Genomic DNA, 16,580 nt, shown 5'->3' with positions numbered 1-16,580 from the left:
AGGTGAACATGTTACCTTGAGGGGGTGAATTGAAGCGAAGAGGCTTCGGTTTATCGGGTGATTTGTGAAGATGCGAGACACGGTTTGACAAAGTTTTGAGATCACAAGTCAAAGGGGTGATTGTAAGGCCAATTTATGTGACTTGCAATATCAAAGTATGAAACCCGTTATATATTTACGGTCAAGATAATATTTAATGTCGGCGAGTAGTCCAGACACAAGACGAGAGCTTCGGCACGCGCGTTTAGCTTCAACGGAGGAGAACTTCTAGATTATGTGTTAGGCTATAAATAGAGACTTTGTTCTTATTTGTTTGTGTTTTCCATGGTGTAAATCATCCACCCAAGGGGTTGGGTGGGTCGGTTCGTTTATTAATATATCAAATCTTTAACCGACAACGAGATCGCTCATTTATTTTATCTTTATATTATTTATATTCGGTCGTTTGTTTCACCGCACCCGTCTCGAGCGTTTATCAAGAACAAAGCGTTCGTTGTCGGATCCGGTTTCGGGACCTACAGTTTCTGTTTTGTGCAAAAAAGACAGAAGCTGGTTGGTGTATTCCATTTGATGCAGTTTGTTGTAGTAAAGACAACTCATGATTTATGAGTTTCTCATGCAATTCATTGAATGAGATGGCAGAGTCTCTGGCATTAAGCCCATTCAAGATGGGTTTGTAGCTAACCTGTTCTAGACCATTTGCTATAGCATCTATGACATCTTCATCATCCATCTTTTTGCCTAGTATAGCAAGTTCATCAACTATTGTTTTGATGTCTTGCATGTACTCAGTTATCGATTGAGTAAGCGTTTTGGATAGTTGTTTGAGACGATATTTAAATTGCTTTATGTGACCACGGCTAGGAGAGGCATAGGTTTTAGCCAAGATTTGCCAGGCCTCTTGCGAAGAACCGATGATGAGTGGAACAATCGGTGGTGACAAGCTGCCCACTAACGCCCCGAAAAGTAATCGATCTTGACGAAACCACTGAGAATATTCCTTGTGAGGGATTTAGTTCCATCTTATGCAATTGTGGGTTTCGGAGTACAGTGCGAGCCATCGATGAATTTAAACAAGTCGAGGCCGTACAACAATGCTTCAACTTGTGTTTTCCAGGCTAGGTAATTGGAAGAGGTGAGTTTTAGGGTTGTCGGCAACATTATGACAGTGAGATCTTTCATGGAAGAGTTGATCACTATGGAGTTTGATTCGGCCATGGTTTCCGATATGGTATTTTGATGTGATTTTGGAGGTGACGAAGAAGGAGATGAAGATCATGATGTGTGTGTGGAGGATGGGTTGGAGCCTTTTGTTGGGTTTCTATGAAATTAACAAGCTTAGTTAACCATTTAACTAGTCACAATTAAGGCGGAAGCGTGATATTTACAAACTAAACATATGTATATGTTCATGAATAACCTAGTTTATTCATGTTATAAGATTACCAATAATCTATTTACTAGAAACCCGAAGCAAGGATCAAATGATACGGAAAAGCTAAACTATCAAGCTAGTAAATACTTACATTCTTAACCCTTTAAGAGTTTAGTAGATGGTTGAAGAAGATGATGATGTGAATGCTAGACTTTCAAAGGAAAAACCTCAAACGGAATATACCCCGAGTCTCCAACACACACCGAGCTATGCTAGGAAGCTTGAACACGAAAAAACGAGACCCGAGCCCTTCCTTTTTCTTTTGGCCGTAAACAAGAAAGAAAGAAAGGAAGAGTTGTGTCTTTATTTTTGTTTACTTGAAAATATATATATCAATAATCATCTTGATCTTTCATACCTTATCATCATTCAAATCCCATGATGTTAGTTGATGTTAGGTATTTTGGTTTAAGTAACCCATACTCAAGATTTGACCAAGACATGGGGTGTGGGGCCCACCCTAAAACCGGCCCCAATATATATATATATTTTTTTTTTTTTTTTTTTTTTATTTATTTTATACATTATAAAATATATAAACACCCCATCTTTTATAAACCATTTTATAAAAGAACATATAATTAAATAATCATTCCAATAATAATTATTTGAATAAATAAATTAACCAATGAATTTATTTAACACTTTCAAGTAATTATTCAGAAACCCGATTTCTGAATGTGTCGTGTTCTGTATTTGTTTTATAGATCATATCTCAACAAATACATAATTGGTGTGTGTCTAACTCGTTATTGGGTATGACCCGACTTGGATCAAACACAACTAGCCACATTAACCTAATTACGTGTCTCGGGCATACGATATTCCAACAATCTCCCACTTGCACGAGACTCATAGGTAGTTAACGCTAATGGTGAATACCGCCTAACAACAGTTCACCATCCCTAGTGTGTTTGACTAAGTGCCATTCAATAACATCATCCCCTTCAAGTCCATACTTGATATGATATAGGTAAGTCTTATCATTATATCCCTTTGTTACTAGATGTCCTGTTAAATCGAAGAGACACAGAGTGATCATTCTCTCAATGATTTAACTTAACAGGCCTTAGACATCTAAACTCTCAACACATAAGAGGAACAAATCCCATCTTGACTGCATACATCCTTGTTGACATCTCGTATGATATCTGAGCTCTTTCTTTTACGTCATCGTGTTACCGAAAAACAAAGAAGAGAGTCAAGTTATCAGACTTGATGAAAAACCAGATCCAATATGCATCTCAGGTCAAAGGACACAATAATACTCGCCTTTACTCAAGGATTACTTATGATCAGTTGCACTAACTCTATGCAGTGATCCTTGAGAGCGGATCATGTCCAATATTTGTATCCCACAAATATTTATAAACCTTGGTGGCAAACCTATGCCCTATATTCATCACATGAATATCAACCAATCCCAGTTCATAATAGTCTTACCTTCATGCCTGTTCCCACAAGCATGATCGACTACGGACGTTTAGAACAACATAAGTCATTCATGGATTAAACATGCAAATATAGAACATAACTCATTGAATAATTAAACATAATTAATTTTCATGAGATACCCATTATATTCGTTCTTATACAAACACTAAACACAGATTAAATCCACTCACTAGAATACCGAAGTCCTAATGCACAAACATGACCCTCATGCTTTGGCCTATCGAGGAGCTTCGTGAGTGGGTCCGCAATATTTTGATCGGTATGAACTTTATGAATACATATCTTTCTCTTTTCAACTTCATCCCTTATGTAGTTGAATCTGCGCTCAATGTGCCTCGTTTTCTGATGAGCACGAGGCTCCTTGATCTGTGCAATAGCACCCTCATTGTCACAGAATATCTCTAGGGGCTCCTGAATGGTAGAGATAATCCCTAGATCCATGATGAACTTTTTCATCCATGCAGCCTCTTGGGCTGCCATTGAAGCGGCGATGTACTCAGATTCTGTAGTGGATAACGCGACAACATCCTGCTTCGAACTCTTCCAAGAGACAGCGCCTCCATTCAAAATGAAGACATATCCCGACTGTGATCGAGAATCATCTCGGTCAGTTTGGAAACTCGCATCCACGTAACCCTTTACGACGAGTTCCTCCTCACCAGACCCATATATTAAAAACATATCCTTAGTCCTTCTAAGGTACTTTAATATATTCTTGACAGCCATCCAATGACTGTCACCTGGGTTGTGCTGGTATCTACTCGTTATGCTTAAAGCATACGAGACGTCCGGTCTAGTGCACATCATTGCATACATAATAGATCCTATTGCCGAAGCATAAGGAACATGCTTCATCCTATCCTGCTCTTCCTTAGAGCTAGGACTTTGGGATGAGCTTAACACGGTTCCTCTAGGAATAGGTACCAAACCTTTCTTAGAGTTTTCCATCCTGAACCTTTTCAGGATTTTATCAATGTACGCACTTTGATTGAGTCCGATCAATTTCCTTTGTCTATCCCTATAGACCTTTATTCCCAAGATATATGTCGCTTCTCCAAGATCCTTAATTGAGAAACGACTACTTAACCACGCTTTAATGTTTTCCATACTTGGTATATCATTTCCAAATAAAAGTATATCATCGACATACAAAATAAGGAAAATGATTATACTCCCACTAGCCCATTTATACACACACGCCTCATCACTGTTTTGGACGAAACCAAACGCTTTGATTTCTTCATTAAAACGATGATTCCACATCCGTGATGCTTGTTTCAACCCGTAGATTGATTTCTTTAACTTACAAACTTTATCTGGATTAGATGGATCGACAAAACCTTCAGGCTGAACCATATGGACATCTTCCTCAAGATATCCATTTAGAAAAGCGGTCTTGACATCCATTTGCCATATCTCATAATCAAAATGAGCTGCAATGGCAAATAATATCCTAATCGACTTAAGCATCGCGACCGGCGAGAAGGTTTCATCATAATCAATCCCTTGAGTTTGCGTGAAACCTTTTGCTACAAGTCGTGCTTTGTAAGTATCTAAATTTCCATGCATATCGGTCTTCCTTTTGAAGACCCACTTACATCCAACCAGTTTGGAGTTAAGTGGACGATCAACCAATTCCCAAACTTGATTATCGTGCATGGATTGCATCTCGGCGCTCATGGCTTCAAGCCACTTGTCACAATCAGGTTGTGACATAGCATCTTTGTAGGAGATCGGTTCATCCGAATCGACCAAGTAGCAATCATCCACAAGAAATCCATATTTCTTGGGAGGTCGACTAATCCTATTAGATCTGCGAGCAACGTGTGTATGATCAACCATTTGATCATCTTCAACATCCTCATGTTGAAAGCTAGTATCGACCAACTGTGTATCATCCAGTGATTCTTGAACCTCTTCAAGTTCCACTCTCTTTTCACTAGGTCCTTCCATAAGGAACCTAGTTTCTAAGAAGTATCCTTTGCGTGAAACAAACACTTTTTGTTCACTAGGATCATAGAATATATATCCTATATCATCCTTTGGGTATCCTATGAAGATACACCTGATGGATCGAGCCTCAAGTTTATTTGGGGTGTCACGTTTAACATAAACTATGCATCCCCATACCCTTAAATATGAAAAGGATGGAACCTTTCCATGCCACACTTCATAGGGTATTCGATCCACCTTTTTGGTCGGGGCCATATTCAAAATACGAGCCGCTGTGAGTAGCGCATATCCCCAAAATGATGGCGGTAGTGAGCTTCGTGCCATCATTGATCGAACCATGTCCAACAGTGTTCGATTCCTCCTTTCGGATACTCCGTTATGTTGAGGAGTTCCAGGAGGAGTGAGCTGTGAAATAATCCCACAATCTCTAAGATGACTTTGAAAAGCTTCACTTAGGTATTCGCCTCCTCTATCGGAGCGGAGTACCTTGATTGTTCGGTCGAGCTGATTTTGTACTTCATTTTGAAATTCTTTGAACATTTCAAAGGCTTCATGTTTGTGTTTCATTAGATAAACATACCCATATCGACTAAAATCGTCGGTAAAGGTAATGAAGTACCTTTCACTATTCCTACTAGTTGGCTTGAAAGGTCCGCATACATCCGTATGTATGATACCTAACAAATCCTTAGCCCTTTCATTTGTACCTTTGAAAGGCTCTTTGGTCATCTTGCCTTGAATACAAGATTCACACTCATCAAACGAACCTAACTCGTTTGTTTTCAAAAGACCTTTCTTTTGGAGAGTATTTATACGATTCTTGTTTATGTGTCCAAGGCGACAATGCCAAATGTAGGAATCACTCAAATCCTTTTTGAGTCTTTTAGTAGAAGTTTGATATAATGAGCTATTTAAGGTATTATCATGAACCAATTCATAAATACCGTTGTTTGGTACAGCTTTAAAATAAAAGATACCATTAGATGATACATGCATTTCTGATCTTACAAATTTAAAGTCAAAATTACATTGTCTAAGAAGGTGCACAGAAATAATGTTCCTAGTCAAACTAGGAGCATACAAAACATTTCTCAAAACAACTTCCAAACCACTTGGAAGCGATAAAGTGAAGTCTCCTCTAGCGACCACGTGCACCCTTGCACCGTTGCCCATGAAAAGATTCACTTCGCCCTTCTTTAAGTCTTCATTCTTTTTGAACCCCTGCAACCAATTGCAAATATGAGTTCCACATCCGGTATCCAATACCCATGTGTTAGAAGAAATAAGATTTAGCTCAACATTAATCATAAAGACATTACCCGAGGTATGCGCCGCATTCCTCTTGTCTTTTAGCTCTTTTAGGTAGACCGGGCAATTGCGTTTCCAGTGTCCGGTCTCCCCACAACCAAAACAAGGATCATCCTTATGACCCCTCGGTTCCATAACCTTTTGTTTCTTTGCCATAACCGGTGATTTGCCCTTACCCTTAAGATGCACAGGAGGACCCTTTCTTTTGGCTACCTTAGCCTTAAGATTGGGTTGAGATCGATTCTTGGATCTACCTTCATTGATCGCAAACATGGGTAAAACCCTTTTGCCCATGCTCGCCTCGGCTGTTTTAAGCATTGAGTGAAGTTCTCCAATGGTTTTGTCCCACCCGTTCATGTTATAATTTAACACGAATGTGTCGAACCTTTTCGACAAAGAGTTAAGGATCAAATCCGTTGCTAACTCTTTTGAGATGGGACAATTGAGCTTGGCGAGGCGATCAATGTAACTTTTCATCTTAAGTACATAAGTTGAAACTGGTTGATTATCATCCATTCTACATGCATGCAAGGCTCGAACCGTTTCGAACCTTTCAACTCTTGATTGCTTAAGGAACATTTCCTTAAGTTGAGTAATCATGTCGTACGCATTATGGTTTTCGAAATCCTTTTGGATTTCGGGAACCATAGTCGCCAACATGAGGCATGACACTTGAATGGAATCTTCCGTGAGTTTGACCCAATTCATATATTCGACCTCACTTCCCTCTTCCGGTTCTTCGGGGATAGGTGTTTCCAAAACATGATATAATTTTTCTTGTTTTAGAACAATCCTTAAATTTCGGAACCAATCCGAAAAGTTATTGTGGTTAAGACGGTCTTTAGCGAGAATAGATCGGAGAGAGACATTTTGGACGTTAGGGATTATGTTGTCGTCGACGTGTGCGGCCATCTGCAGAATTTTAATTAAGTTCATTTTAGTGTTTTACCTTTTTAATTATTAATACCCTTTTTATATATACCAAATATAATTAATAATTAAAATCTAGAATCCAACGATAAACCTGACTCCGGTTAGGTGACCTTTTTCCCATTGTCGGTTTATCAAGGTAGTTATTCATAACAATTGCAAACCCTTTTGCAACTTCTAGAGTTTATGGGACCGGTTCGAAATCATATTTCGTGTCGGCATGTTTATCCCATCAACACCTATTAGACCCCATGCTTGGGTGACCCTCTTCACATGGTTCTAATTTAAGTCGTCCTACTTGTATCAACTTGTAATATTAACATACAAACGGTTAGGTGACCTTTTTCCCATTTATATGCCAATATTACCTCAACATATTAATTTACTCTACGTGGTTAGGTGACCTTTTTCCCACTAAGAGCTTACTAATATGTTAAGCGTTATACAAAAGGATGGTGTTTTAACTTATTATCCTTAATTTTAAAAAGGGAATTTTTAGTTTTAATAATTCTAGTTGTAAAACTTTAAATCATGTTCTAACATGCATTTAGTAACACGATATTTTGAAACCATTTTTCAAAATTCTAATTTATAATAAAGCCATTTTATTATGGGCGTGAGACGGCTAGTTAATAAATCCATTTTATTAAACTATGTGTCACGTAATTACCGATAATTATTAGAACCCGTTTTATGCTTTGTTAATTAATTCTATGTGACGAAGTTGATATCCTAATATCTAACAACCACACAATCAAACAATCAATTAACAAGCATACACAATTATACTAGACACGAGCCACTAAATTAGACCACACTTGTTAGCCGAAACAAGTGTGTGTCTTAGGTCCAATCCTAAGGGACACATGACACATGGATGTTGTAGCTCCCACTCGATCCCGCATCCAAATGCTTCGAGCATCTTCTTCAACCCCGTTGTGATCCACTGGGCTTGAACTTGGGCCTTAGCTTCCATAAGCTTCCATTTGGGCTCAATTGGTGGGCTTAGGTCCTTTTGGGCTTGAATCCCTTAATGGGCTTGTGAGACCCATTATTACCATACCCGGCCCAATTAGGCCCAAACTTCCAATTTTGCAATCTTCTTTATTTTACAAAATAAATGTCCTAATACATTTTTCTATAAAATAAAGATATTACAAATAACCTATTTATTACATACCCATATGAATAAATAATTACAAAATTACAAAATTGCCCCTAATTAATTATTACAAACCGAAACTTGAATAATTAACTACAATCACAACATCAACCACAAACAAACATCCACTTGGTCTACGGCTCGGTCTAGTATTAACAAACATAACCCGTTATGTCTTAGGAACCCGTTCCAAAACCCCTTGGCTTTATCGGGCCTAGTCCAACCCAATTTGGGCTTGACCCAATAACGTGATTATGGGCTTCGGCCCACATGTGCAAAACACATGGGCTTCGGCCCAATTAAAAAAACTCATGGGCTCGGCCCATTTAACCAAAAATGGGCTTCGGCCCATATAGTTTTTCCCTTTAATTTCCGGTTAGCCCAATAACCATATTAAAGTGGGCTTCGGCCCAAATTCACCCGAATTGGGCTTCGGCCCATTTACTCGGTTTTAATTTTTTTTTTTTTTTTTTTTTTTTTGAACAAAGCCAAAAACAATAACAAGATTAAATACAAAAAAAATCATGCATGTTAATTTTTGTATAAAATCTTTCAAGGGGAAAAAATATAAAACCGAGAACCCGAAGCTTAGTTTCCCGTATCCCGGCTCTTGATGCCATTTGTTGGGTTTCTATGAAATTAACAAGCTTAGTTAACCATTTAACTAGTCACAATTAAGGCGGAAGCGTGATATTTACAAACTAAACATATGTATATGTTCATGAATAACCTAGTTTATTCATGTTATAAGATTACCAATAATCTATTTACTAGAAACCCGAAGCAAGGATCAAATGATACGGAAAAGCTAAACTATCAAGCTAGTAAATACTTACATTCTTAACCCTTTAAGAGTTTAGTAGATGGTTGAAGAAGATGATGATGTGAATGCTAGACTTTCAAAGGAAAAACCTCAAACGGAATATACCCCGAGTCTCCAACACACACCGAGCTATGCTAGGAAGCTTGAACACGAAAAAACGAGACCCGAGCCCTTCCTTTTTCTTTTGGCCGTAAACAAGAAAGAAAGAAAGGAAGAGTTGTGTCTTTATTTTTGTTTACTTGAAAATATATATATCAATAATCATCTTGATCTTTCATACCTTATCATCATTCAAATCCCATGATGTTAGTTGATGTTAGGTATTTTGGTTTAAGTAACCCATACTCAAGATTTGACCAAGACATGGGGTGTGGGGCCCACCCTAAAACCGGCCCCAATATATTTTTTTTTTTTTTTTTTTTTTATTTATTTTATACATTATAAAATATATAAACACCCCATCTTTTATAAACCATTTTATAAAAGAACATATAATTAAATAATCATTCCAATAATAATTATTTGAATAAATAAATTAACCAATGAATTTATTTAACACTTTCAAGTAATTATTCAGAAACCCGATTTCTGAATGTGTCGTGTTCTGTATTTGTTTTATAGATCATATCTCAACAAATACATAATTGGTGTGTGTCTAACTCGTTATTGGGTATGACCCGACTTGGATCAAACACAACTAGCCACATTAACCTAATTACGTGTCTCGGGCATACGATATTCCAACACCTTTCTCTGATACCATGTAAAGGTAACATAGAGATTATAATAGAAATGAAAAGCTTATTGTTTCCATTACTGAAAGGGGTATAAATATACTGATTTACATGAGATAAAACAAGAGCTATACAAGCTAAACTCAACAACCTATTTTTGACTAAGTTAGAGATAAACATGAACATATTCAAACTTACATATACAAGTAAATGGCGATATAACAAGGCAGGATATTTTCATTCTTTAACATGAAGTATATATAAACTTTGATTGATCATGAGTCGTGATCAAAGGAGAAGGGGCCCCTCTTATTCGAAGGAAAGAACAGGGAGCAAAAACTCTTGACCAAGTTCTGTTATATTCCAAACTTACAAAACAATATCATAAGTGTCGAACAAACGGCAATTATTTAGCACTGCATGAAATAACCGGAACGTTGCTAATACAGCTTTAAAAGAAAAACTTTATTTTTAATACAACTCCCTTTTAAACAATTACGGTTTGAAATAAACAAGGGTTATAACCCGCGTGTTGCCGCGCGTTGTTGATGTTAGTGTCATTTTGATGTGGGCATGAGATGTAAAAGCAAACATAATTTACTACATATTGAGTTTAGTTGCTACAGCCATTGTTTGATACCTATTTTTGGCAGTAGTTAAAAGCGTTGTTATAGTTCGCATTAACCTAAGCAGTAGGCATATTACATAACCTGCCAAATGGCTGCTATACATATGCTGCAGCCCATATGTTAAGGTATCAGGTTACAAAAGTATTTGGGATGTGGTAGACCAAAATATTAGCTGCCATGTTGGCTGTCAAAAAGATGCGTCTGTTAACTTGATTTACTGCTTTGCTTTCTTTGGTGCCTGAACGTCTCCTGTATGTACTTAAAGTTAGTAAGCTGAAATGGTATACAGTTTTATAGTTCAACAGACTTTAGACTTTACCTGGTGATTGCATAGTGTATTTGTTTTTGGGTGTCTTGGGGTCTGGTGTGTTTGGAGACAGTGTAGCAGCCGTTGTGTTGTTCACATTGACCGTCTTGTCTTGTTTGAGTGTCACGCTCATTTTGATTGGAACACCTTTAATAGCAAGCATTTCTGATGGTGTACGCGTCCGTGCGGCGCCGTTTAAGTGTTAGTTCTTTGCAGCTTATGTTCAAGATGCTCGTCATGGATTCGTTGAAGAAAACTGCCTTAACACTTCCAGTTTTGTCTTCTATGGTGGCGTTTACACAATACCTGTCATAGTTATGTGGTCAGTTGTTTTTATCGTGTTATTATGTGTAGGATGTTGTGACTTACATGATGTTTGATTCCTGCTTTCTGAAATGATCTCGGCATTCGAAAGTTGGTTCTTCTAGGAACTGGAGTTGTGATCTTTTGTTGCAGATGCTGCATTTTGTGTAGTACCATGGTCGGCTTGTGTCGAAATTTGTTATTGAGGCTTCGCATGTGAAGCGCAGTAAAGGTAGTTTGTTTCATTAGTTAGATAACTTGTAATCGTAATTGCGTTAATATTATTAGAGTAATAGTAGTTTAGTTGTGGGAACTAACGTTGTTGTTTTTAAGCATATCAGCAATGGTAGTCAATGCACCTGCTTGTGTTGGTGATGTGTAAGCGGGTATGTCAATGTACCTGTTACATACGGTTTTGTTGTTGGCTGACAGAGTTTTTGCTAACGGTTTATGAATAATGCAGAGTTTGATAAAGTTTTTTTAATGTACCTGTTCTTGTATGCTTCAATGTTGGGAATCGGAGGATTAATGGTTGTGGTTGTAGCCTCATTACTTTCCAGTTGTAGAATTTCTGTGGATGTGTTTGTGGCTATTTGTGAGACAGCAGGAAGACAAATTGTATTAGATTGTTGTGTCAAGTATATGAATTTTAGGGGGGGAAAACGGGCATGTTACCTGTGAATTTGGTGACCGATGTTCCTGCTACCGCCATTATTTCACCAACCGGTATGTCTCCCTCAACATGAGACAGTTGTCCTCTCCAGAAGGTGACCTCAATAATGTTTCTCCTGCATATGTAGGTCAGTATATGTTCTTGGTTGTTATGTCTTAACGTTATTTATGTACCTGTGATCTTGTAGGGCTATCTTCCTCATCGGTTTTCCACCTCTGTTGTGTACGGGTGTGACATTTTCGATACGACCGATAAAGTCTGTTTGTTGAATAACCATGTTAGGTTCTATGGGCTATGTGTATATATATATATATGTGTGTGTGTGTGTGTAGGGTTTGGATCAAATACAAATGAAATTAACGTGCTAAACGTGAGAATCAAGTAAAGTAATTATGTAATTACATCATAGAGTAATTACGTAATTACTCTATGGTGTAATTACATAATTACTCTACTTGTATATATAATTACTCTACTTGATTCTCATGTTTAGCACGTTAATTTCATTTGTACGTTAACCCTCCCCTGTATGTGTGTGTGTGTATCACACATAGTAATAGAATAATAATATAAACCTACACATCATGGGCGACAAATATACGTCCGCCCCCCCCCCCCCCCCCTGTCACCTGTTTTACCGCTCACTACACACCCTTACCGCATCAACCATTTCTCACCTCAATCTACACCCACTTGCTTTAGAAGTATTTTCTTAATATTTAATTATTATCTATAGATTATTGCATTTACTTTTCTGACACTAAAAGTGAAATTTTAAGATATCATTTATTAATGTTCTGACCATTGGCTTAAGCCTTTATTTGACTGATAGGCACCAACCTACGCCCAAAACCACAACCAATGAAAGGGTTACTGTACACGTGTATTTTTAAGCCAAGAAAAGAAAAGAAAAATAAGTATGATAATGGATCATGTATGATAATGAATTTTGGAGATTCTAGTCATGATTTTAATGTTTGGATATGTTAGATCATGTAGTTGCAGTTGATACGGGGGTTAAAAGAATACCTAAAAGTTTTTACCTGCAAGTTGTTTTGGTTCTTTTGTGATACAAATTCGAAGTGGTATGATGGGATGTTGTCGTTTTGTATGGGGGTAAAGATAGCGCTTCTTCCCATGGAAAGTGAAGCCTCATGTGAGACAGCCGGTTGGTAGTTTTTTGCAGCAACTGCCAGCGTTTCTCTTATACAGTAGCATGATTCAACGCTGATGACTGTCAAAGTATGATTCATCCGTGGCGTCTGCAATGGCCTCAATGGCGTTTCCCTGTTATGATAAAAGAAAAGGTGAGTTAAAATAAATGACAGCTAATAATATGTAGGTAGAATAGCATATAGTACGTACATGGACATCCACAAATAGGTAGCATAGGTCTTGTCGTCGTGCATGTGGTATCCATTTCTTTATTATTCTTACTTCGAGGGGGCCGGGAGGAGTGCCGACCTTAATGTCATTAATTTGTTGGTGTTCCATCTGTTGTTTTAGAAGATATATAAGTATTGGCAAACGTATAACGCTCTGTACACTGGAGTTTATGTACAATACAAACACGTATGGGTAACATATGTATGTTATTATGCTGTACATGTATGGCGGACCTATGTACGTTATTAAACTAACGACTATTTACGCTGTAGATAAAGTCGTAGTAAACAATATTCTTTGTTGTAGACGGTGCATAGTTTTCTTGTGGTACAATGAGAATTTTTAGTGCATCTGGGGCTGTAGCTCTTGATAATGCTACGTATAGTTGACCATGGCTAAAAACGGGTTTGGGAAGATATACACCAATTTTGTCTAGTGACTGGCCTTGACTTTTGTTAATGGACATTGCGTAGCACAGTTTCACAGGAAATTGCTTCCTTTTGAAAGAAAACGGAAGTTCTTTGTCTTTATGTGTCAATGATATTCGTGGTATGTACACACGACGACCAATACGATTACCGGTCATTATTTTTGCCTCAATTATTCTAGGAAGTAGTTGTGTAACTATAAGTCGGGTGCCATTGCATAGCCCATCGTTTGGGTTTATGTTTCTGAGTAGAATGATAGGTGTGTTTTTCTTTAGCTCGAGTCGATGTGGTGGCATACCATTAAAGTTCAGCATGTTAAGGTACTCTGACGGATAAAGTGCACATGGGTCAACGTGAGTGCCTTCGTTGGGGGTTATTGAGTCTGAACTTAGATAGCAAACCGTTCTTCCTGGACACATGTTATGTACTAAGGTGTTCATGTTGTGAACCTTCTCATTTGTGGGACAGACAATTGCTTTTCGTGAAAGTGACTATGGGGATGGATTCCGTAGTGTTTCTTTGTCATATATGAAATTTATAAGATTGTAGAGTGCATTTTCATCATAACAAAGTTAAGGATTAAAGTTAAGGATTTTTAGAGAGAATTGAATACCTTAGGGCTTAGACTTAACTTATTTAGTCCACATACCATAATGGTATTTCCCTTGCATATATTATTATTATTATTATTATTATTATTATTATTAGCTTTTATATAGCTGTTAAACTGTGATCTTATTATTAATATTATATAATAATATTAATATTAATATTAATATTATTATAATTAGTAGTAGTTTTTATATAACTGTTAAAATTTGATTTCCTTTATTTTGCTTTATTTTCCTTTATTTTGCTTCATACGCATGTTCTTAGAGCCGAGGGTCTCTCTGGAAGCCACCTCTTTATTCCTTTGGATAGAGGTACGGTGTGCCTACATCCCACCCTCCCCAGACCCTACTTATAGCTTTGCTGTCGGTGGGATTTTACTGGGCATGATTGATTGATTGATTGATTGATTTTCATCATAACAAATTAGGTGGCTGTCTGGGTCCTCGATGTCTGGGGTGCCAATGGTTCCGTCGCCTGTTGCTAAAACCCACTCTGAAAACTTGACTATATCTTCTTTCTCTTGATAGGTTAGTGAAGGTCTTTGAAGGCGCATGTTTTCTGTGAGTTTAAACAAAACGAATTTGTTCCATAGATATGATCGTGGGAGTGAAGAGGAGATGATGGTTGTTTTTGAGGCTTTGGGTATGATTGGTAATGTTTGTCTGAAAATCACCGCGCCACCGAAAGGGCATTGATCGTTGTTTAATATATCTTTTAAGGATCTGTCTAGCGACTCAAAGCATCGGCGGTCGTTCATGGGTGCTTCATCCCATATTATAATAGATGCCTCAGTCAATAGTTGTGCGAGATGTGTGTTTTTGGAGACTGAGCACGTTGATTCATCGTAGAGGTCAAACGGGATTTTGAATCTGGAATGTGCGGTCCTCCCACCAGGTAGTAGTAGCGATGCTATACCAGACGCAGCAACTGCAAGGACAACTTTTCCTTCTTAACGAAGCCCGGAAATGATTGTGTTCCATAAGTAAGTCTTGCCTGTGCCACCGTGACCATAAATGAAAGCTAAAAGCTGTGTGTTTGAGGTTACGGCTGACATTACATCGTCGTATATTGTTTTCTGTTGGCTGTTAAGGTGATTTTTGAGTGATTGGTGTTCACGTGATAGGCTTTCTCTGTCGTAGTTTTTTTCCTCTAATAGAAGTCTGTTGTTAAGGCATTGGAGTGAATGTGCATCAGGTAAAGGTATTCCATATTTGGACAACGTAACTGGTATGGGAGCGGTACGCAGTAGCAATTCAAGCTCTTGTAGCACGTACTGTTTCTGGTCATCACAAATGAGAAGTTGGTGTGTGTGAAGCGCATCGTCTGCCATTTTGTGCCAGTGTTGTTCCCAAAGTTGTAGCGGATTTGATATGTCACAATACTGAAGCATGTGGGCAAAAAGCGACCGTAATTCTGAAGAAGTGGCCCAAGCAGATGCTTCCTCAAACGTGGACGACCATTCTCTATCATCGTCTAGTAAGGTTAAGTAGCTGACATGCGTCTCTAAATGTAGGTGCTAGTTGACCGTTTATAGTACGTATATCCCTGAATGACTGGCAGCCTCTTTGATGTGATAGAAGTAGTCGTAAAAAGAACGTTTCGCCACAACTTGGGTGAATGTATATTAGCCTTCCTATTGCGGGTTGTTTCGTTGACGTTTTTCTTCTGAGCCAAAACTTGTCACCTGCGTCCCATCTATATTCCGAAAGATAGTCCACGTAGCGTAGGTACGTTGCCTACCACTTGGGTCGTTACGGTTGTTACGTAGCCATTCTGTTAAAGTAGTTTTCTTTGAAAAGGAGTTTTGTAACACAGATTCAACGCTGTCGTCGTCTCTAAAAGTAACATTCTGCATATCTTGTAGGTGTACGGCCAAAGCCTGTACAGGCGGGTTTCTGTGATAAATTGGGAAATTTAGGATCCTCCATGATGCTTCATGTGGACAGATGAAGTGACTGTCTACAAAGTTTGAAATTTCATCCACGTGAGGGTCACTGGTAGATGGTTCGTCCACGTTGTTGTTGGGTGTTTAGTTTATCGAGTAACGTATGCGGTCGGCTCCTTTTGATATGTACTTGAATAGGTACTTAATCATCATATTCCAGCCGCAGTACTCGACATTTATGTGAGCATGAAAGTGCAAAGACAATACACGATTGTATGGCACGACGTAACCGTTGTCAATGTCAACATGGTTTTTACAAAACACGTGTCCAACCGAGCGACTTTTATAGTGCGCGTAACCGTTTTTGTCAAACATGGTTGCTGGACAATATTGGGAATTTTTTTGAGCAACAACCAGATTTCATGCACGGTGCGTTAGGGTTAAGGAGACCACACGGACCATGTATCATAAAGTCAGTGATGACTTTGTGTAACGTTGGTTCTGTTACAGGGTTGGGTATTTCAGCGGAAATGAAACTATCTAGTTGTTCAGCGTTA

General features: G+C 38.1%; 1 protein-coding gene across 1 annotated transcript; it reads right to left on the bottom strand.

Annotated features, from left to right (window-relative positions):
- Positions 1–12,933: 12,933 nt before the first annotated feature.
- LOC143569035 (ATP-dependent DNA helicase pfh1-like) lies at positions 12,934–13,684 on the bottom strand. The gene is made up of 2 exons (XM_077055041.1): positions 13,364–13,684; positions 12,934–12,999 (listed from the first exon to the last, which is right to left on the bottom strand). Exons 1-2 carry the CDS (start codon positions 13,682–13,684, stop codon positions 12,934–12,936), a joined length of 387 nt encoding a protein of 128 aa, XP_076911156.1.
- Positions 13,685–16,580: the final 2,896 nt, after the last annotated feature.

This window comes from Bidens hawaiensis, unplaced genomic scaffold (genome assembly GCF_021521415.1).
Source record: "Bidens hawaiensis isolate Kalapana, Puna unplaced genomic scaffold, B.hawaiensis_p1.1 tig00024293_1, whole genome shotgun sequence".
NCBI classification, from domain to species: Eukaryota; Viridiplantae; Streptophyta; class Magnoliopsida; order Asterales; family Asteraceae; genus Bidens; species Bidens hawaiensis.
The sequence above is the reverse complement of the archived record's forward strand: the minus strand, read 5'-3'. Positions and strand labels throughout refer to the sequence as shown.

What these genes read in the sequence shown, in the direction of transcription:
- LOC143569035 (XM_077055041.1), bottom strand. Translation starts at nt 13,684, where the DNA reads ATGACCGGTAATCGTATTGGTCGTCGTGTGTACATACCACGAATATCA. An exon ending in ACTACGACTTTATCTACAGC is followed by an intron (nt 13,000 to 13,363) that starts GTAAATAGTCGT and finishes TTATCATAACAG; the next exon opens with GGAAACGCCATTGAGGCCAT.